Genomic DNA, 24,136 nt, shown 5'->3' with positions numbered 1-24,136 from the left:
GCGCAGCATCGCTGTGTGAAACGCATCTACCTGTACCTGTTTGCCTGTCCTGTGTTGTTATTCATGTTACGGATTTTACAATAAAGAGATTCATCACTATCTTGGTGTTCCAGCCATCCATTCCTTTTATCCACCATGGTGTATAAGCCATTTATGTGTGAGGATATTATAATAGTAATGTCTCTATAAGCAGGTGAATGCATCAGATATTGTATGTCTGGGCAAGGAACCTGCACTACCTCTGACTATGTGGGAAATGCCTATGGTATTGCATTTTGTCTTGTGAAATATTATATCTAATAATGTCAGTGTATGTGCATGTGTTTACTACCAGATTTACATTGTGGGAACCTACAGGCAGATATAAGCATTTGCCTTTTAGACTGGGGGTCCTTGAGATTTGACATTATTTTAAAGGGCACTGTGATTGAAAAAAGGCTGGGAAAGGCCGCTCTTACCAATGGAGAGTGGTATGTAGCAGATGGAATTCTGACTTTGAGATTTCCACACTAAGTTTCCATTCACACAGGTGATTAGCACATCCTGAAAAATTCCAGCACAAATAAACTGGGGATTCCTGCATCTGGAATCAAAGAAATGACAGGCTGGCAGCACCTGCAGCTATTCATGACTTTATACTGTTACTTGTACAGTCAGTGTTTCCTTTGGTTAGGGACAAATGATACTGGCTGGATGCAGTCGGTTTGCTTCGGGCCCCGATCATTGTAGATAATTGCTGCTACTACAGCTTTCTGCAAATGCATGTCATTCCAGATGCAGATTCTTGCCGCTGGAATTCAAAGGGTGTGTTAATTGCCAGTGTTATGTGTTTGGATTGGTAGATTAAAAGACGTGTGTGAACCTACACATGCCTGTGTTTAAAGTATGAGCAGCTTTTACTAGTATTTAATCCTCAAAGCTTTTTAGCTGAACACATTGAGCATAAAAAAAATAATAATAATTCCCTAGTAAACTATTTGTTAATATTCTTACCCCAGCACTTGCAGTTTACAACTTTCAGTGCTCTCAGTGCTACTCATGTGAACGTCCAGTCTTCACAGGGAAGAATTAACAGCGGACAGTGCAGTCTCCAGTCGATGTTAGCTCGGAGCAGTGTTGCCATCCGTCAGGGTGCCAGTAAAAAAACGGGCATGTTTCCCTTGCCAGTAAATACCAGTGACAGGAAAAGCATGGCAGTAAAAATATGGCTGTGATGCTCAGCTCGGAACCGGCCGAGACCATCCCAGTGCCTGCTACAGTGTGTTCGGACGGCGCCAGTGGGGGAGGTGCGGGTCTGTCATAGGCGGTGCCTGAGCGTGTCGTGTGATGTCATAGTGCAAGGGAGCTGAGCAGAGCTGGCAGATTCTCGTAAGCGGGTCTGCGGGACGGGAGCAAGGCAAGCCAAGAGCGGGTCTGTCAGTGCTGAGTGGACTGAAGGAACCACTTGGCGTGGAGAGAGACAGTCACTGTGACTCAGCAGGGGATGAGTCGGTGAGATGTCATCATCATCTGTGTTGCTGCACACTGCTGTCAGTGTCACTGTAAGTGCTGGTTCACACCAGTGCGCTCTGTGAGATCGCATGTGATTCGCACCGCACTGCAGTGCAAACCACATGCGATGTGATTTCAGCCACACAGATAGTATGGCTGATATCGCATCACATTCAGACCAAACTCGCACAGGACCCTTTTTTTGGTCCACACCAGAATGGGTTTTCCATGTGATCCCATTCATGTCCGAACTGTCAGTTTGCAGTACGATATGCGAGCTGAAATGCAAGTGTCATTAACAACGTATTGACACTCCCGGCATTTCGTATATGCCAGTGTGAACTGCTGTGCAAGTCGGGTGCGATGCAGGAACCCGCAGTGGATTCACACAAGTGTGAACTGTCAATTTCGTGTGTGTGTGCCTGCCCTCCTGAGTCCTGTCCTTGAGCTACTTACTTACTATATTGAAAATAAAAGAAGAAGGATATTTTTTGCCTTGATATCCACCTTAAATCATATTGCTATTTGCATATTGTACTTGTTTGTAGCCTAAATACTGAAATTTGTTAAAAGGTGTAATTTTATAACTTGTGGAAATACCGGTAACAACTTGGCTGTGCCAGTAACTTTTGGGTGTCGTGCCCATAAATTTCAATCTGGTAGGCTGGCAACGCTGGCTTGGAGAAGTGAAAGGGGAGGAGCAGAGAAGTGCTTTGCTATCCTTGGTTATGGGGCTGTGTGTTTCTACTGCAAAGAGAAAAGAGCCACCCTAATAACAGGAAACCTGGGGCAGCCAGCGTTCATGGCACCAGATTAAACAGGAACGTAGGCAAGGTTTAAAGGATGGAAAATCTGCATACTCTGTAAGTGATTAAATTACCTGCTAAAAGTGCTTAAAAACAGGTGGTTTCATTTCACTTAAAATACAACAATACAGCGGATTGGAGGACCATTAGAAAAAAGAAATGAAAAAAAAAGCAGCCACATACATGCAAAAAGAGGTCAAAGTGGAGTGATTTTTCCCTTATAAAGCAGCAGACTATGCTGCAGAACCACACACACCGTTTAAAGGCAACACACTCTTAATGAATACATATTACAGTGGTCTGTATAAATATACCAAAGATCATCTTTCTTCACTACAATGTGAAATTTTATTGGAGTGTTTTACTCCAAAAAAAATTATTTTACATGTAATCTGTATAACAAACAAGCTCGTATTGCAATAGATTACATGTGCATTGCAGAAACCTAATAGGACCAGCAGTAACCCGTTTTGCTACATCATTTTATAAAATATAATTAAGTGAACCATTCTAATCCCTGTTTACTTTAACAGATAAACCTGAATGCCTTTTTTTTTGTCACTCGGGTAATGCTACTGACCAGTATACACTCAGTAATACTCTGCATTAGCAGGCCACACGTTCAATAAACAGGAAGAAAAAATGCCATTTTGCGAGAAACCCTGAAGGCTGTCCGTTAATTAGCCTTGTACTTGGAAGCATCCCGTGGCTCTCTGCTTGGATTGCTCCAATCATCCGCTTCTGCTGCCGTTTTGTAGTGTCGCCATGCTGACTTGTTAAAGACCGGCAGTCTCTCGAATGACTCCCCGGACACAGCCTAGAGCAAAAGAAAATTGTAAAGCTACTTACTCAATTACCGCTACTTGTAAAAATGTTGGTGACACGTGCCTTCCTCCCAGGGACGCATACTGTAAATTTCATACATATACTAAGTGCCCTGCAAGCTAAAGCAGAATGCTACCCAAAAAAAATTCCATTTAACATCTTCCATACCGAGCATATTCTGGCACTCCTCTCCTACATGTAAAAATCATCATTTTTTTGCTAGAAAATTACTCAAAACCCTCAAACATTATATATGTTTTTTTTAGCAGAGACCCTAGGGAATAAAATGGCATTCGTTGCTCTTGCTCTAACGCACGCGGCGATACCTCACATGTTTCATTTGAACACTGTTTATGTATGCAGGAGGGACTTATGTGTGCGTTTGCTTCTGTGCGCAAGTACGTGGGGACGGGGGGTGCTTTAAATGTCTTTTTTTGGTTTATTTTATGTTATATTTATTTTACTTTATTTTTTTTATTTTTACACTTTCTCTTAAAAAAGTTTTTTTTTTACTTTTATTCCTATTACAAGGAATGTAAACATCCCTTGTAATAGGAATGGTGTGTGGCAGGTCCTCTTTATGGAGAGATGTGGGGTCCATGAGACCCCACATCGCTCCTCAAGGCTGGAAAGATTGAGATAAAAAAAAATGAACAATCTTTCTTTCCATTCTTTTCTTTTGTCAGCTTTGTTTACTTTTGACGGCCTCCGAAGGTCATAAAGATGACTGGGGACCATCTGGTCACTGTAAATCTCTATGATATACATCCGGCAGTGGATTCTTTCTCCGGCTTGCCAATCCCACGGGCGAGCCCAGAGAAGCACCGGAGGGTGGAGGGAGGGGGGATGTCCGGCCACCTGTAAGAATGATCAAGCTATGATTGTTTTTACGGTGCACAGAATCGCCAGCTGTAAAAGATGATATCTGAATGATGCCTGCAGCTGCAGGCATCATTCAGATATCCCCACTCAAATTTAAAGACATCATATGACGTCCTTGGGCTGGAAGTGGTTAATTTAATTTAATTTTCATTTTATGTTGAGACTTGCAGGTACTGATCTGTAGAAATGTGCACTGCCAAAAAATGCATTTTTTTTTTAGTTTTTTCGGGTCACTCATTATGATCGAAATTTAGTATTTTAAATAAATGCGTAACTTTATAAAACTTTGAATTTCTTACGTTCCATTGGTTTAGATGCAGTGTTAGTTATTTTTCGATAATTAGTAAAAATCCACAATTTGAATATCAGAAAATTTGAAAATCTGAAAATAACAACAAAAATCCTAATAACAAACAAATTAACTAATAGTAGCTAACTATTAAATTATAGGTATTGGAATTTCCTTTCAAATTTGGCTGCTAGTGAACGTAATGAATAATGAATTATCCGAAGTTACGAATTATCCAAAATAGCGAATGCCACATCTAAATGAATGGAACGTAACAAATTAATAATAAAGTTTTTATTATTAATTATTATTAATTAGTTAAGTTCCATTTGATCAGATGCAGCAATCGTTATTTCGGGTAATTTGTAACTTCGGATAAATTTGTTATGTTCACTAACAGCCAAGTTTGAAAGGAAACTCCAATACCTATAATTGAATAGTTAGTAATAGTTATTAATTAGTTATTTATTATTTAGGATTTTCTAATTTTCGGGTTTTCAAATTTTCATTCAGGTTTTCGTTCTTTCAAATTTTTGGATTTTCATTCTTACTTTCGGATTTTTGAATTTTCATGCTTTCGAATTTTCAAATTTTGGATTCTCTTTCGAATTTTTGGAAAAATTTGTGAAAAAGGTTTTTGTTAATTTGAATATTTCCGAATTTGTTGAATTTTGTCGAAAAAAACTAATTCAGAACAAAACAAATTTCACATGTCTACTGGTCTGCCTAAATGCACACATGATGAAAAAATGCAACTGAACTTATGTATGTGTCTGAAAGAGCTGGCAAGGGATGAGTTCATTCTTCAATAGACCTGAATATGCATGCTTTTTACAGCATAGCAGTAAAACCATTCTGTTGCAGATGCAGCTTCCATTGTAAACCCATGTACACAATATTTTATTATATTAACCCAACTAAAAATAAACACTTTAAAATGATAGTTTATAAATGTATTAAAGAAAGATGACTGAATCTCGAAAATATTAACAAAACACGCACACTTCCTTTTAGTTCTAATCACTGGGGTGTCCAAGCACAGAATCACAGTTTAGGCCAAGACAAGACTACTGGGGCTGAATGGTACTTTAAAAACTTTAACAAAGCTTGCTGAAAACCCTTCTAATGCTTTGTAAATGTTTGCTGCTCACACTGCTCTTACACAAACTGATGCCCTTGTAAAACGGGCCATAGTAAATATTTTCCTAAGTGGTGTACACCATTTGCTGGCCATTCGTTGTGGCTTGAGAAATTCAGACTTTTAGAGAATGGTTACTAATATTTTCTAGACGCAACAGGAAATTTTATTTCCTAGAGAAGCAACAGGAAAGGAGAGCAAATCTCTGCTAAGTAAACAGGAAATTCCATGTTAATATTATCATGTGAACACTTTGCCCCAATTGGACAAACCTTCTTAATTTCTTGCTCTAGTGACAACTCTAGGCATGTTTCATCAACACTTTTGAATTTCTCATTGCTTTTTGTCTTAGTGACACACATGACAATAAAAACCTGCATTTATCAATCTGTTCTGCACAGCCAGTGTAGAAAGGTATGTGACCAACAGTGGTGCCGTGAAAATCCCAAATTAGAAATAGCCAGCAATTTTTTTAACAATTTGCATTTAAAAACAAGAGGTTTTAGTTGCAGACATTTGCAAATACTGTATACGGTTCTCCTCACTTAACGAACAGGTTCTGTTCCATAGTCCAAAGTCTCTGCAGCCCTCTACCAAGAAATGGAGGTGGGTCGCTGATATTTTGAGGGTGGGTGAGCAACAAAGGCACAGGAAATGTGGCCAAAATTAATGGCAAGATGAATGCAGTATGTTATCAAAAAATATTGGAGGAACATTTGCATTCTTCAGCCAGGAAGCTGCGTGTGGGATGTACTTGGACATTCTAACATGACAATGATCCAAAACACAAGGCCAAGTCGATCTGTCATTGGCTACGGCAGAATAAAATTAAGGTTCTGGAGTGGCCATCTTAGTCTACTTACATCAATATCATTAAGACACTCTGGGGGGATCTCAAACGTGCAGTTCATGCAAGACAGCCCAAGAATTTACAGGAACTGGAGGCTTTTTGCCAAGAGGAATGGGCAGCTTTATCATCTGATAAGATAAAGAGCCTCATCTTCAAATATAACAAAAGACATCAAGCTGTCATTGATGTTAAAGGGGGCAATACACGGTATTAAGAACTGGGGCATGTAAACTCTTGATCAGGGTAATTTGGCTAGTTTCTGTTGTGATTACGATTTAAAAAGAGTATGAGTGGAAGAAAAGTTTTTGTGTTATCATTCATAGTCTAAAAAATGCCCAAGAAATCATAAATTCTGAGAGGGTATGTAAACTTTTGAGCACAACTGTGTATATATACACATACATACACACACGCTCACACACACATAACCCCAATTCCAAAAAAGTTGTGACACTGTATAAAATCTACATTAAACAGAATGCAATGATTTACAAATCTAATAAACCCATATTTTATTTATATTAGAAAATAGAAAATATATCAAATGTTTAAACTTTCTCAAAAAAGTTGGGACAGGGTAATGATAAGCTGGCAAAATAAGTGATATTGACAAGAGCTGGAAGAACATTTTGCAACTAGTTAGGCTAATTGGCAACAGGTCAGTAACAATGATTGGGTATAAAAAGAGCATTCTAGAGAGTCAGTGCTTCTCATGTCGCATACACACGACCGGACTTTCCGGCAGACTAGGTCCGAAGGCATTAGTCTGTCGTACAATCCGATCGTGTGTGGGCTAGTCCAATCATTTAAAAAAAAAAAATATCAGACGGACCTAGAAATAGAACATGTTTCAAATCTATCCGATGGACTCAATTCCAACGGATTAAAATCAGGAAACCATTCGTCTGTGTGCTGGTCCGACAGACCAAATACGACGCAAGGGAAGCTATTGGCTACTGGCTATTGAACTTCCTTGTTTAGTCCCGTTTACGTCATCACGTTCAAAACTAACAGACTTAGTCGAAAAAGACAGTCGGACCTAGTCTGCTGGAAAGTCCAGTCGTGTGTATGTGGCATCAGAAGTAAAGATGGGCAGATGTTTACCAATCTGTGAAAAGCTGCATCTAAAATGATTTCAGAATAATGTCCTATGATGTAAACTTGCAAAGACTTTTAACTATATCATTATTTACAGTATATGATATCAACAGAATATTCTGAGAATCTGGAGAAATTTTTGAGCGCAAGGGACAAGGATGATATGCAATAATGGATGCCCTGATTTTCAGCCTCTCAGGTGGCACTGCATTACAAGCAGGCATGATTCTGTTAGCCCTTGTACACACGATCGGAGATTCCGACGGAATTTGTCCGATCGGAGCGTTTTGTCGGATATTCCGACTCTGTGTGGTCTGCATTGGACTGTTTCCGTCGGAATATCCGTCGGACCAAATTTTCCAACTTGCCGGAAATATTTTCCGACAAAATGCTCCGATCGGACATACTCCGATCATGTGTAGAGAATTCCGATCGGACAAAGTGCCACGCATGCTCAGATCAAATTCCTACATCAAAGCTATTGGCTACTAGCCTGAACATAGTCCCGTCGTAACGAAATAACGTCATCACGTTCTGAATGATCGGATTTTCGGACAACTTCGTCCGACCGTGTGTATACAACAGTTTTGGACAAAATCCGACGGATTTGGTTGTTGGAATCTCCGATCGTGTGTACAAGGGCTAATAGACATCACTGCATGGGCTCAGAAATACTTCTAAAATCACTGTCTGTGAACACAGTTCACCCTACCATCCAAAAAAACAAGCTAAAGCTCTAACATGCAAGTAGCCCTACCTGGGCATGATCCAAAAATACTGCAATCTTCTCTGGGTCAAAGCTCATTAAAAATGGTCTGTTGCAAAGTGGAAAACTGTTCTGTGGTCAGACAAATTGAAATTTGACATTCTTTTTGGCAACCATGGGAACTGTGTCCTCTGGATTAAAGAGGAGAGGGGCCTTCTGGCTTATCAGCACTCCATTCAAAAGCCTGCATCTCTGGTAGTATGGGGGTGCATTAGTGTGTATGGAATGGGCAGCTTGCACATCTGAAAAAGCACCATTTTAGAGCAGCATATGCTCCCATGCAGACAATGTCTTTTTCAGGGAAGACCTTGTATATTTCAGCAGGAAAGTGCTAAAGGCATACTACATCTATGACAACAGCATGACTTCATAATAGAAGAGTCCAGGTAACTAACTGGCTTGCCAGCAGTCTACACCTTTCACCTGTTGAAAATATTTGGCATACCTTGAAATGAAAAATACAAAAAAGAAGACCCAGGACTGTTGAGCAGTTAGAATCCTATATCTGGAAACAAAGGCACATTACTCCTCTCCCAAAACTCCAGCAACTGGTCTCCTCAGTATCCACATTTACAGAGAATAAAATGGCGGTCGTTGCAATACTTTCTGTTACATCGTATTTGCACGTATTTTAATAAAAAAATTAGACAACAGTAAAGTTAGCCGATTTTTTTTTAGATTGTGAAAGATAATATTACGCAGAGTAAATTTAACCCAACATGTCACGCTTCAAAATTGTGCCCACTCGTGGAATGGCGACAAACTTTTACCCTTACAAAAATCTCCATAGGCGACATTTAAAATTTTTTACAGGTTACCAGTTTTGAGCTACAGAGGAGGTCTAGGGCTAGAATTATTGATCTTGTTCTAAAGATCACGGCAATACCTCACAAGTGTGGTTTGAATAAAGTTTTCTTATGCTGGCGCTACTCATGTATGTGTTCTCTTCTGCGCGCAAGCTCGTCGGAACAGGGCGCTTTAAGAAAATATTTTTTTTTCTTATTTATTTTGACACTGTCCTTTTAAAAAAAATTTTTGGGGCACTGTTATTCCTACTACATAGGAATGTAAACATCCCTTGTAATATAAAAAAAGCATGACAGGACCTCTTAAATACGAGATCTGGAGTGAAAAAGACCTCAGAGCTCATATTTACACTAAAATACAATAAATAAAAAATAAAAAAAATACCAGGGTTACGGCAGCTAGCTGCTGCCATAACAACAGTAATTAGCGTCAAAGTACCGACGTTCGGGTTTAGGTGAAGTGGTTAAACAAAAGATACAGTATGTTTTCTATTGTGAATAAAATATGGGTTTTTACAAATTTCCAATTTACAAATCATTGCATTTTTATGTAAATTTTACACAGTGTCCCAACTATTTTGGAGATGGAGTTATATATACACATACAGTGGGTAAAATAAATATTGAACACGTCACCATTTTTCTGGGTAAATATATTTCACCACATGTCGGTAACAACCCATACATACAAAGAATAAAATGTAATGACACATGGAAAAAGTAGTGAACACACTAACTGGAATGTATTTAATACTCTGTACAAAATCCTTTGTTGGTAATGTGGTAATGACAGCTTCAAGACACCTTCTGTATGGAGAAACTAGTCATGTGCATTGCTCAGGTGCGATTTTGGCCCATTCTTGCACACAGACTTCAAATCTTGAAGCTTCCATGGGCCTCTTCCATAGATTTTCTGTTGGATTGAATTCAGGTGACTGGCTGGGCCATTCTAGCAGCTTTATTTTCTTTATTTGAAACCAATTGAGAATCACCTTGGCTGTGTGTTTAGGATTATTGTCTTGCTGAAATGTCCACCACCATTTAATCTTCATCATCCTGGTAGATGGCAGCAGATTTGTCAGAATGTTTTGATACATTTCTCCATTCATCCTTCCTTCAATCACATGAAGTTTGGTAGTGCTGTATGCTGAAAAACAGCCCCACACCATGATGTTCCATCCTCCAAACTTCACTGTTGGTATGGGGGTGTTTTTGGAGTGATGTGCAGTGCCATTTGACCTCCAAGCATTATGTGTTTTATTGCATCCAAAGAGTTAAATTTTGGTCTCATCTGACCAGACTATATTCTCTCAGTATTTCACAGGCTTGTCTAAATTTTGTGCAGCAAACTTTAAATGAGCTTCAAAACACTTTTTCTTCAGCAATGGAGTATGGTGAGCGTGCATACAGGCCATGGCTGTTAAGTGAATTATCTACTGTTTTCTTTGAAACAATTGTACTTGCTAATTCCAAGTCTTTCTGGACAACACTTCTGATAATTCTTTTCCTTCCTCTGTCAGAAATTACACGAGGAGCACCTGGAAATGGCCGGTTTATGGTGAAATTATGTTCTTTCCACTTCTGGATTACGGCCCCAACAGTGCTCACTGGAACATTCAGAAGTTTAGAAATCCTTCTGTAACCAATACCATCAGTGTGTTTTTCAACAATAAGGTTGCACAGGTCTTTTGCAACAATAAGGTTGCACAGTTGTGGGGGAGAGTTGTAAACTCTCCCCCACAACTTTGTCCCATGTAAATCAGCATAAAAAAACCCGAATGAACACTGCTTGTAGATATTTCCTTACTTGCTTAAAATTGTTGCAATCCTTTTTGTTCTTAAGAATGACGTCACTGAGCATGCCCATATCTCCCATGATTTACAGCACACTCTATGTGCTTGTCTGTATATTATCAGGACTTCCTACGGCACAACACTGAAATCCCATGAGACTGCATAATCACTCAGAGCTTCCTACTACACCCCATGTGACCATGTGACATCACATGCAGTGTAAACCTGGTGATCGGACAGTATTACTGCAGTCTTATCAGCTGAAGCTGATAAGACTGACTTAGGCAAACACTAGATAATCAGCACAAGTAAATACTATGAAATAAAACAAGTCAGCTATGAGCAGGGAATCAGAGTTGCCATAGAAACGTTGGATTGAGAAGGAGGCTTGGCTAACTGTACAGGAAGTGCTCACTGTAAGGGCGGAAATACACTCTACTGTGGAGTCAGAAAACAATACTTAAGATGGCGCTGCCTTACCCCTGGAAACAAGTTTTTAAAGTTCCTTTAAACAGTAAGTAATATGCGATTTGGGCTGGATTACAGTGGCTATAGTTTGATAATTACTTATTATAATGGACTAAATAAACAGAAGCAGCAGAGTGGGAGAGTTTACTTCCTCTTTAAGAGAGCTTTTTGCTTTTACCCATCATGAGATGTTTCTTGTGTGACACCTTGGTGATGAGACACCGTTTTATAGGCCATCGTTGAGACTAAACCAGCTGATATTAATTTGCACTGACAAGGGGCAAGATTGCTTTCTAATTACTCATAGATTTCAGCTGGTGTCTTGGCTTTCCATACCTTTTTACCCCTCCCTTTCTTCATGTATTCAATACTTTTTCCCTGTGTTATTCCATTTTATTACACATAACGTAAATTCAGAATTTATTTGTTTTGGTTTCTTTGTATGTATGGATTGCATGGGTTGTTAACGATGTGGTGAACATTTCATGTCAATAGCACCTTTAGAAATACATTTACCTTGAGAAATAGTGACATGTTCAATACTTATTTTGCCGTGTGTGTGTGTATGTGTGGTACACCCACCCACTAGTATGACCACTGGTGGGTGGTGTAAATAGTGTAAATATGTGATGTTTCAGTGAAGAGTGTTGATTGATACTGCATATACCTTTCATGCTTTTTCTGTGAACATTTTTATTGTTTTTACAAAGTGGTGTTTATAAACCTTTGAATATTTTGTCTCTTTTCATTGTCTTTGAAAACAAAAGAAAAGTACAGAAGTTGAAACCCTTCCCCACTCTATCCAAAACAAACACAAAATGAAAAAAGGCTTATAATACAGCGGAAATAATACAAAATAACCCATAAATACCTTTAAATAAATAACTGCATCAGTACCAACACCTTCCATGGAATAGAGTTTAAGGTCTCCTTGGAAATAGCGGGCATAAAGTCGAGATATAGGCAGTCCATACCCAAAACCAGCCTAAAGTAAGATGAAAGATTGTTATTTTACATATAAAAACAAAATACATTGTAACTGTTTAACCACTTAATGACCAGTGCACGACGATGTACGTCCTATTTTTAAAGAGGGATATCTCGGTAGCGGCAGCAGCTGCTGCCACAACCGAGATATCCATCTCTTCAGGCGCCGGTCTTCTGTACGATAACGGTTGTCTCCGCAGCGGATTCACCGCAAGATCACCGAAATCGGCGGCGGGAGAGGTGCCACCCCCCCTCCCGCCGCCCTCCCGCACCTTCCGCTGCTTACCAGAGCCGTCGGTAGCGGCGGAGGCGATCGGGTCCTTTTGCTAGCTGGGTATGGAGATGAGAGAGGCTAAGATGGCCCCCACTCGTCTCTATACCATAGGATGGCGGAAGCGACGTCAAAACGTCACTTCCGCCCATACCTCTTAAAGGTATATTTTTTTTAAATGTCATTTTTTTTTTTTTTTTTGCATTTTAGTCCAAATATGAGATCTGAGGACTTTTTGACCCCAGATCTCATATTTAAGAGGACCTGTCATGCTTTTTTCTATTACAAGGGATGTTTACATTCCTTGTAATAGGAATAAAAGTGATTCATTTTTTTTTTTAATATATATATTTATTAAAATAAATAAGAAAAAAAAAAAAGGTTTTTAAAAACACCCCGTCACGACGAGCTTGCGCACAGAAGCGAGCGCATACGTGAGTAGCGCCCACATATGAAAACGGTGGTCAAACCACACATGTGAGGTATCTCCGCAATCGGTAGAGCGAGAGCAATAATTCTAGCCCTAGACCTCCTCTGTAATGCAAAAAATGCAACCTGTAGAATTTTTTAAATGTCGCTTATGGAGATTTTTGAGGCTAAAATTTGACGCCATTCCACGAGCGGGCGCAATTTTGAAGCATGACATGCTGGATATCAATTTACTCGGCGTACCATTATCTTTCACAATATAAAAAAAAATTGGGCTAATTTTACTGTTGTCTTATTTTTTTTTATTAAAAAAAGTGCATTTTTTCCAAAAGAAGTGCGCTTGTAAGACCGCTGCGCAAATACAGTGTGAAAAAAAGTATTTCAATGACCGCCATTTTATTCTCTAGGGTGTTAGAAAAAAAAAACAATATAAAATGTTTGGGGGTTCTAAGTAATTTTCTAGCAAAAAAAAATGTTTTAAACATTTAAACACCAAATCTGAAAACGAGTCCTGGTCCTTAAGTGGTTAATACATAAACAGTGCCTTGAAAAAGTATTCATACCCCTTGAAAAATGTTCTACATTTTGTCATGTTACAGCAAAAACATAAATGTATTTTATTGGGATTTTATGTGATAGACCAACACAAAGTGGAAGGAAAATAATTTATGGTTTTCAAAATGTTTTACAAATAAATATGTGAAAAGTGTGGCGTGCATTTGTATTCAGCCCCCCTGAGGCACTACTTTGTAGAACCACCTTTCACTGCAATTACAGCTGCAAGTCATGATCCTCCTCTTGTCTCTCACTCACCAGAGAGCTCCCTCCTCTAGGGGGTAGCCAACATTCACAGCACGCAATGGCTGAACCAGCAGACCTCAGATCCACAGCCAATGTAATTTTCCTCTTTCCTTTAGCTTTCTTGCCCCATCATTTTTACATGTGGAGATAGTAAAGGCAAGACCCCATAGTGCAATACTGTATTACTTCTTTATTATAACAAATCCGAAAGGATCTGGATTTGTTATAATAAAGAAGTTAGAGTTGAAACACCAGCATCAAGTACTAACTTTAAAATACACTGGAGCCCCTTTAAAAAGAGAACCTGTCACTTTATGAGCTATTGATGAACTTATTAATAAAGCATCCTTGAGGATTTATATTTCATTTTATGATACACGGATTTTGAGCACCTTTAAATAGCACCAGTCACTTTATCAGCTACAGAAAGACTTATTTATGTGTTATATCTGATTTCATATATAAACTAATTTTTTCATTGTTTTATCATTGTTGTTTTTGACGCTTATGAATTTTACCGCATACGATTGGTTTAATTTATGGTTTAAACCACTTTAAAGAGCACCTGTGACTTTTAATATTTTTTCCTGATGGTTATCCTGGATATCAATTTGCACATGGTCATCATTTATTTTACATTATATGTACCGTACAATATACTGTATATGATTACACAGTTTACTATTTGTAAGACTGGTCATCTAGGTACTCACTGAGCTACTTATTTATTTACATGCATTTCCAATCTATATTTTTTATTTTCATATTATTGGCATACATTATCCCAACAAGCAGCACCACACCCACCACACATTCTTTTTTTTTTTTTTTTAAGTCTTGCCAGAGATTCTCAATTGGATTTAGGTCTGGACTTTGACTCAGCCATTCTATCGCATGAATATGTTTTGATCTAAACCAGTGTTTCTCAACTCCAGTCCTCAAGGCGCCCCAACAGGCCATGTTTTCAGGATTTCCCTCAGGTGACACAGCTGTGGTAATTACTAAGGCAGTGGAACTGATCAAATCACCTGTGCAAAATAATGAAAAGCCTGAAAACATGACCTGTTGCGGCGCCTTCAGGACTAGAGTTGAGAAACACAGATCTAAACCATTCCATTGTAGCTCTGGCTGTATGTTTAGGGTCATTGTCCTGCTGGAAGGTGAACCACCGCCCAGTCTCAAGTCTTTTGCACTCTACCAGGTTTTCTTCTAAGATTGCTCTGTATTTGGCTCCCTCCATCTTCCCATTAACTCTGACCAGATTCCCTGTTCCTGCTGAAGAAAAGCCTCCCCATAACATGATGCTGCCACCACGTTTCACGGTGGGGATGGTGTGTTCAGGGTGATGTGCAGAGTTCGTTTTCTGCCACACATAGCGTTTTGCTTTCAAGCCAAAAAGTAAAATTTTGGTTTCATCTGACCAGAGCCCCTTCTTTCACATGTTTGCTGTGTCCCCCACATGGCTTCTCACAAACTGCAAACAGGGCTTCTCATGGCTTTCTTTAAATAATGACTTTTTTCTTGCCACTCTTCCATAAAGGCCAGATTTGTAGAGAGCACGACTAATAGTTGTTCTGTAGACAGATTCTCCCACCTGAGCTGTGGATCTCTGCAGCTCCTCCAGAGTTCCCATGGGTCTCTTGGCTGCTTCTCTGATGAATGCTCTCCTTGCCCGGCCTGTCAGTTTAGGTGGTTGGCCATGTCTTGGTAGGTATACGATTGTGCCATACTCTTTCCATTTTCGGATGATGGATTAAACAGTGCTCTGTGAGATGTTCAAAGCTTGGGATATTTTTTTAAAACCTAACCCTGCTTTAAACTTTTCCACAACTTTATCCCTGACCTGTCTGGTGTTCCTTGACCTTCATGATGCTGTTTGTTCACTAAAGTTCTCTAACAAACTTCTGAGGGCTTCGCAGAACAGCTTTATTTATACTGAGATTAAATTACACACAGGTAGACTCTATTTACTAATTAGGTGACTTCTGAAGGCAATTGGTTCCACTAGATGTTAGTTAGTTGTAGCAGAGAAAAGGGTGCTGAATACAAATGCACACCACACTTTTCACATATGTATTTGTAAGAAATACTGAAAACCATTTATCATTATCCTCCAACTTAACAATTACCATATTCAATGGCGTATAACATGCACTTTTTTCCCTTAAAATCAGGGGAAAATCGCAGGTGCGTGTTATACGTCGATCCTCTGCGATTTCTGGGCAGCTTTCAGCCGCCTTTGGCCATTCTTGCGGCTTTCGGCCCTTCTCGGCGGCCGAAAATCGGCGAGAGTGGCCGAAAGCTGCAGAGTACGGCCGAAGGCGGCCAAAAGCCGCCGAGTACGGCTGAAGGTGGCCGGAAGCCGCCGAGAACTACTGGGCGCCGCCTAGATACACAGGACATCTCGGCGGCGCCATTTTTAAAAATAAAAGCTGACATCACTGAGGGGACAACGATGCACAAGGCTGCAATGACGGACAGGCCGCATGATGGACAGGCTGCATGACAAGGCTGCAATGATGGACAGGCTGCATGACAAGGCTGCAATGACAAGGCTGCAATGATGGACAGACTGCTTGACAAGGCTGCAATGACAAGGCTGCAATGATGGACAAGCTGCATGACAAGGTTGCAATGAAAAGGCTGCAATGATGGACAAGCTGCATGACAAGGCTACATGACAAGGTTGCAATGACAAGGCTGCAATGATGGACAGGCTGCATGACAAGGCTGCAATGACAAGGCTTCAATGACGGACAGGCTGCATGACAAGGCTGCAATGACGGACAGGCTGCATGACAAGGCTGCAATGACGGACAGGCTGCATGACAAGGCTGCAATGACAAGGCTGCAATGATGGACAGGCTGCATGACAAGGCTGCAATGACAAGGCTGCAATGACGGACAGGCTGCATGACAAGGCTGCAATGACGGACAGGCTGCATGACAAGGCTGCAATGACGGACAGGCTGCATGACAAGGCTGCAATGACAAGGCTGCAATGATGGACAGGCTGCATGACAAGGCTGCAAATGACACTGACAAGGCTGCATTGATGGGCATTTAAATGTAAGTTTTTTTCCTTAAAATTCCCTCCTAAACGTGGGGTGCATGTTATACGCCGGCACGTGTTATACGCCGGCACGTGTTATACGCCGATAAATACGGTATGCACCACTTTGTGTTGGTCTATCACATAAAATAAATTGACGTTTTTGGGTGAAACATGAGAAAATTGTAAAATGTCAAGGGGTATGAATACTTTTTCAAGGCACTCTAGACAGTATTTAAAACGAACCAATGGAGCAGCTCTGCTTGGCTCTAGACTGGGCCTGGGTGCTGTAGAATACATATAATTGAACAGGCGGTCTATTTTTCTCAAAGGCACACCTCCGCCCTGGTCGCTAATCTGTGGAAAGATAAATGGTAAGTACATTTTAGATAATATATATTTTTTCATACTAACAGACAGTACAAAAATCTATTTTTTTACCCCAATAATTCATGAAAAGTAAACAACAGAAGCATATAAAAAACACAATTTAATCTAAGCTTTTTAGTTCTTTTTGTAAGCTTAAGAAGGTAACTGTGATCCCATAAGTCCTAAGTCTTGGTGCAGAAGGAAGAGCAGTCCTTCGGTGTCACTCAGTATGCTGCATCTCCCTAATTATCCAATCAACAGGATGGGGTTGGCCCTTGACCAAACTGGGCTGATTAAGCGCACAGGAAGTAATGGATTTGGATATGCTCCCTGGCAAAGGAGCCTGGATCATTTAATTGCCTAAAAAGAATTACAATTCTTTTGGCAGGTAAGGCAGTGTATATGTATTATGCATACAGTATGTGTATTTCAACTGTGCATTTCCTGAGGTTCAGCTTTAAAGTGTATTTCTACTTTTTCACATGAATTGGGATGACACCTACATTAATCACTTGCCCTTTGGAAGATTTCATGACAGGCTATTTTTTGCTATTCAGCACTGAGCTACTTCAACTGACAATTGCGCAGTCATGTAACACTGTACGCAAATTTAATTTATGCCAATTTTTTTCACATAAATAGAGCTTTCTTTTGGTGGTATTTGATCACAACAGAGTTTTTTTTATTTTTTTTTTATTATATAAACGTAAAAAAAAGACTGAAAGTTTTGAAATAAAAAAACGTTTTTAACTTTCTGCTATAAAACATATCGAATAAAAATGAATTTTTCCATGAATTTAGGCCAAAATGTATTCTGCTACATGTCTTTGGTAAAAAAAATCCCAATAAGTGTATATTTGGTTTGTGTGAGAGTTATAGTGTCTACAAAGTATAGTATATACAGTACTAGAATATTTCTACTAGTAATGGCAGTGATCAGCGCTTATAGTGGGACTGATAGTGTGGCGGACAATCTGACACTGACGCTGGCTAATATACACTGTCACTGTACTAATCAATCAAGGGGTTAACTGTGTGCCTAACAATGTGTAATGTGTGTAATATGTGCTGCTTTTACTAAGCGATTCTCTGCTTTGCAGGGAATAAGAAAACATCAAGATCGCCTGTCTGTGTACCAACACAGAGCTCTCTTCTGTTTATGACGGAGCCGATCAGTGGGTCCTGGTGATCAAGCATTGGCTGGGACCACCTGCTGCTCATCTTATGCTGGTGACAAACTACAGCACAACCGGGGAACCCTACCTGGAAGCTCTGATCACATACGTGATCTAGCGCAGAGCAGCCACCCTGCCACAATAAATGTATGTGGGGCGGTCACTAAGTGGCTATATTTGTCACATACTACAATATAGTATAAAAATATTTAAAGCCTAATTTTAGTTTAAAAAAAATAATCGGCACAAGGGACATTACTTACCATCAATGTGGTGTGTCCCTTATGCTGCTGATTCCTAGTTTAGGTGAAATCTTCCACCTTGGATGACCCTCTTGTCAACCTCTGCCGCCAAAATATTCTAGTGTAACTAAAGGGCGGTCAGAGGCTCTCATCAAGAGTGCCCGACTCTGCCCATCCTATCTGCCCAGCTCCTATGTTCATAGAAATCTCTACTACAGCTTCTATGAATAAATCACAATCTATGAATGGGGTGGGGGGCAGACCTTTCAATCATCCACCTGTCCTCGATTTGTGGAATCTTAGGTTTCTTAATAATAATAATAAAAATAACGATGATGATGATAATGTTAATGAGATAATCCTCAGCCTTCCTCTAGGACAGATCACACTGAACTTGTTGAGAAATCTTCTTACAAATATCTAATAAATAATCTTTTTTTATTTACAAGCATATAGTGAGGTTTTCTAAAATATAACTCCAAAAGTGGAAATGCACTTTAAAGTGGTTGTAAAGGCAGAAGGTTTTTTACCATTTATTCTATGCATGAAGGTAAAAAAAATCTGTGTGCAGCTGCCCCTCACAGCCCTCCTAATACTTACTAATAGCCATCTCTATCAAGCATTTTCCACAAGAGCCTAGGCTCTCCGGGGACTCGCACTCTTGATTGGCTTTGACAGCAGTGGGAGCCATTGACAGTGAGCCAATTAGGAGACAGAGGGGGAGGGCCCGAGGGAATGGACACACAGAGCCTTGGATCGGGAGCGCTGTATAAATGTCACTGGTCCCAAAAAAGTGTCCAATCTGTCCACCACAATGTCGCAGTCCCGCTAAAAATCGTTGATCACCGCCATTACTAGTAAAAAATTAATGAATAATAAAAATGCCACAAAATATATCCCCTATTTTGTAGATGCTATAACTTTTGCGCAACCCATTCAATATACACTTATTGAAATTTTTTTAACAAAAATATGTAGAAGAATACATATTGGCCTAAACTGATGAACAATTATTTTTTTGGATATTTATTATAGCAAAAAGTAAAACATGTTTTTTTTTTTTCTTTAAATTGTCGCTCCATTTTTGTTTATAGCACAAAAAATAAAAACTGCAGAGGTGATCAAATACCACCAAAAGAAAGCTCAATTTGTGTGAAAAAATTACATTAATTTAGTTTAGGTACAATGTAGCATGACTGCGCAATTGTCAGTTAAATCCACCGAGTGTTGTATCGCAAAAAATGGCCTGTCATTAAGGGGTCAAATCCTTCTGGGGCTGAAGTAGTTAAAGCTGAACCCCTTACATTCATTTTTGTACAGGTGTATAGACTTCTCTCCTCGACTGAAATGGCTTACTCTGATTTCACTCCATTTTGTGAGCTTCTCAAAGTGTGCATTAGGAGCTGCAGGATGTCAGATGGAGCCCACCTCACTTATTAACTGGAGGGCATCCAGCATCATCTAATTCTTTCCTCCTCAGCGTTACTGCCCAATTACCGTAGACACCGCAAAAAACATCATTAATAAACTGCGTGACAGTACCTCACCTATTGACATCATCCCCACAAAACTACTGAAAGAATGCTCCGACATCGTGGCTCCAACCATAACCCACCTCATAAACCGATCATTCCACGAAGGGATTGTTCCCAGCATCCTCAAACAAGGCATCGTCAAACCTCTACTCAAGAAACCAAACCTGGACCCTCAGGATCCAAACAACCGTAGGCCGATTACAAGCCTCAACACCATTTCTAAGATCATGGAGAAAGCTGTAGTACATCAGCTACAACTTCACCTGGATACTCACAAACTCCTGGACCCGCTGCAATCAGGCTTCCGCCTGGGTCATGGAACAGAAACAGCTCTCCTCAAGATTTGGGATGACTCCCTCGAAGCAGCAGATGACGGAGAGCCGTGTCTCCACGTACTGCTAGACCTAAGTGCAGCGTTTGATACAGTAGATCACAATACTCTACTCGTCCGCCTCACAGAAGTAGCCGGAGTCCAAGACATAGATCTCCAATGGTTCGCGTCCTTCCTAGGAAATCGGTCACAGACAGTGAAACTAGGAAAATTCCTCTCCAAAACTCGGGCAGTCACCTGCGGAGTCCCTCAAGGCTCTCCGTTGTCACCCGTTCTCTTCAACATTTACATTCACCCACTCCTTCAAATCATCAGATGCTCAGATCTCTGCTTCCACTCTTACGCTGACGACACGCAACTTTATTTCCGGATCAATGGAAAAAAAGATCACCAACAACAACTTGAAAACTGCCTCAAATCAATAGAGGACTGGATGACCACCAACTCCCTCCAGCTGAACCAATCAAAGACAGAGCTTCTTATCTTCCACCCAAATCATAAGCCCGCAACCAAAACCTCCTGGTCTCCACCAACCGTCTTTGGGCAGACTATCTCCCCAAAGACCAAAGCGAAGAGTCTCTGGGTTATTTTAGACGCACAAATGTCAATGGATGCGCAAATAGGATCTGTAGTCAGTCGATCTCACCATCTGCTGCGCATGCTTCGCAGACTCATCCCTTTTATCCCAAAGAATGACAAAGCAGTGGTAGTTGGAACAATCATTAATTCACGACTGGACTACGCAAACTCGCTTTACATAGGATTACCACAATATCAACTTGCGCGATTACAACTGATCCAAAACACGGCGGCAAGGCTGATAACAGGAAAAAAACCCTGGGAATCCATCTCTCCTTCGCTGAGGAGCTTACATTGGCTAACCGTAAAAAATCGGATCACGTTCAAGACCCTTTGCCTCACCCACAAATGCGTGCATAGAGAAGCTCCGCAATACCTAATGGAGAAAATAAATCATTACACACCAAACCGCAGTCTTCGATCAGCCAACAAAAACCTCCTCCTCGTGCCCAAAGCCCGGTATAAATCCAAGGGTGATCGGAGATTCGCTGTCCAAGGGCCTCGGCTATGGAATGCTCTACCAATCAACATCCGCCTGGAAGAAAATCACCTGGCTTTTAGGAAAAAACTCAAGACCTTCCTCTTTTAGCAGATGATCAAAGCTCGCCACAACGCCTAGAGGCGATTCAGTTCGCATTGTGCGCTATATAAGTATTTCATTCATTCATTCATTCACTGCCCATGACTCATCCATCCCATCCATTGGATTTCATCTCTTTCAACCAGGGGCAGCCTTCGTGCATATAAGGTCTACATAGGAAAGCCCCCCTACATATTGCTATCAACCTATGAAGCCATTTTGATATGCTGAGGGATCTTAGGAGGTGTACAGAGGGCTGAAGGCTCTTAGGAGTACTGAGGCAGAGTGCTATGATGTTTTCAGATACAGTATCTTGTCTTCTCACACCAGCCACAATGTGCCTGCACTACATAGAGAAGTACAGAGAACCAGTGATGACATCACTGTAACAAAAATATAGTATGTAAAGAAAAAAAAAGTGGTTTAATTATGAAGTCTTCATTAGCAAGTAAATGTAAGAGTGAAAGTGAAAGAGAATTCCACATTCTGAGCTGTCAGTGGAACAAGCATAGAGAGAAATTCTTCCAATAGGGACACTAGTTCTGGTTTCACTGGTGACAACCAGGGATTTCCTCGCTTTGGAGGGGGATTTCCTCTCACTTCCTGTTTTGGATATGGAAGAGGAAGCGAAGTGGAATGGGAAAAACATGGCAAAAAAACCCCCAAAAAAGGTGAGAATGTGAGGTATTGTAACCCTCCCTTACTCTATCCAAAATGTGTGTGTGTGTGTGTGTGTGTGGGGGGGGTTGCCTTTAGTTCTGCATTAATCTATGATGCATAAAATCGTATTAGAAGCTGTCAAAAATGCTGCAGTCTCTATAGGCATGCACCTTTATGGAAAGGTCCTCTTTTCCAAGGGTGACCAGGGTCTTTATAGGTGGCAGGATGTCTTTCTTGCCTTCATGCTGCTCCACTGTTGCTCTCATTGAATTCTACAGGAATCAAATGTAAAATATTAAACAATATATACAGTATATACAAACTCATATAACTGGTTCATACAAAGAGAAAGTTATACACAATACAAATTGGTGATAAAATGTGATCTGATCTTCAGTCACAACAATAGACAATCACAGTCTGCTTAAACTAACAACACACAAAGAATTAAATGTTACCATGTCTTTATTATTACGTTTTTATTAGGTTATTATTAAGTTATATATAAGTTATTATTAAGTATGTGAACCCCTAGACTAATGAGAGCTAATTGGAGTGAGGTGTCAGCCAACTAGAGTCCAATCAATGAGATGAGATTGGAGGTGTTGGTTACAGCTGCCCTGCTCTATAAAAAAAAACACACCAGTTCTGGGTTTGCTTTTCACAAGAATGTGAATGATGTTTCGCACAAAAGAGCTCTCAGAAGACCTACGATTAAGAATTAAGAATTGTTGACTTGCATAAAGCTGGAAAGGGTTATAAAAGTATCTCCTTGCTGTTCATCAGTTCACGGTAAGACGAATTGTCTATAAATGGAGAAAGTTCAGCACTGCAGCTACTCTCCCTAGGAGTGAGTGTCCTGTAAAGATGACTGCAAAAGCACAGTGCAGACTGCTCAATGAGGTGAAGAATTATAGAGTGTCAGCTAAAGACTTACAAAAGTGTCTGGCATATGCTAACATCCCTGTTAGCAAATCTATGATACGTAAAACACTAAACAAGAATGGATTTCATGTAAGGATACCACAGAGGAAGCCACTGCTGTCCAAAAAAACAACATTGCTGCATGTTTACAGTTTGCACAAAGAGCACCTGGATGTTCCACAGCAAAATATTCTGTGGACAGATGAAACCAAAGTTGAGTTGTTTGGAAGAAACACACAACACTATGTGTGGCGAAAAAGAGGGACAGCACACCAACATCAATACCTCATCCCAACTGTGAAGTATGGTGGTGGGAGCACCATGGTTTGGGGCTGCTTTGCTGCATCAGGGCCTGGATGGATTGCTATCATCGAAGGAAAAATGAATTCCCAAGTTTATCAAGACATTTTGCAGGAGAACTTAAGGCCATCTGTCCACCAGCTGAAGCTCAACAGAAGATGGGTGTTGCAACAGGACAACGACCCAAAGCATAGAAGTAAATCAACAACAGAATGGCTTAAACAGAAGAAAATACACCTTCTAGAGTGGCCCAGTCAGAGTCCTGACCTCAACCCGATTGAGATGCTGTGGCATGACCTCAAGAAAGCGATTCACACCAGACATCCCAAGAATATTGCTGAACTGAAACAGTTCTGAAAAGAGGAATGGCCAAGAATTACTGACCATTGTGCACGTCTGATCTGCAATTACAGGAAACGTTAGGTTGAAGTTATTGCTTGCCAAAGGAGGTTCAACCAGTTATAAAATCCAATAGTTTGCATACTTTTTCCACCTGCACTGTTAATGTTTACATGGTGTGTTCAATAAAAACATGGTAACATTTAATTCTTTGTGTGTTATTAGTTTAAGCAGACTGTGATTGCCTATTGTGACTTAGATGAAGATCAGATCACATTTTATGACCAATTTGTGCAGAAATCCATATCATTCCAAAAGGGTTCACATACTTTTTTTTGCAACTGTATAA

At 40.1% G+C, this 24,136-nt stretch overlaps 1 protein-coding gene across 1 annotated transcript in view; it reads right to left on the bottom strand.

The window, feature by feature from the left end:
* Positions 1-2,622: 2,622 nt before the first annotated feature.
* The window catches only part of PDK3 (pyruvate dehydrogenase kinase 3), a 137,664-nt gene continuing 116,150 nt past the window's right edge, over positions 2,623-24,136 (bottom strand). The window contains exons 8-11 of the mRNA XM_077480768.1: positions 22,395-22,496; positions 17,000-17,110; positions 12,085-12,198; positions 2,623-3,114 (exon numbers count right to left, since the gene is read on the bottom strand). Coding sequence (XP_077336894.1) covers positions 2,974-3,114; positions 12,085-12,198; positions 17,000-17,110; positions 22,395-22,496 — 468 coding nt within the window. The 3' untranslated portion in view covers positions 2,623-2,973. The remainder of the gene's footprint in view (positions 3,115-12,084; positions 12,199-16,999; positions 17,111-22,394; positions 22,497-24,136) is intronic.

This window comes from Lithobates pipiens, unplaced genomic scaffold, assembly GCF_037356315.1.
Source record: "Lithobates pipiens isolate NorthernLeopardFrog02 unplaced genomic scaffold, aLitPip1_a1.2 Scaffold_16, whole genome shotgun sequence".
Lineage (NCBI taxonomy): Eukaryota > Metazoa > Chordata > Amphibia > Anura > Ranidae > Lithobates > Lithobates pipiens.
Note: the sequence above shows the minus strand (reverse complement) of the source record. Positions and strands in the feature narration are given on the sequence as shown.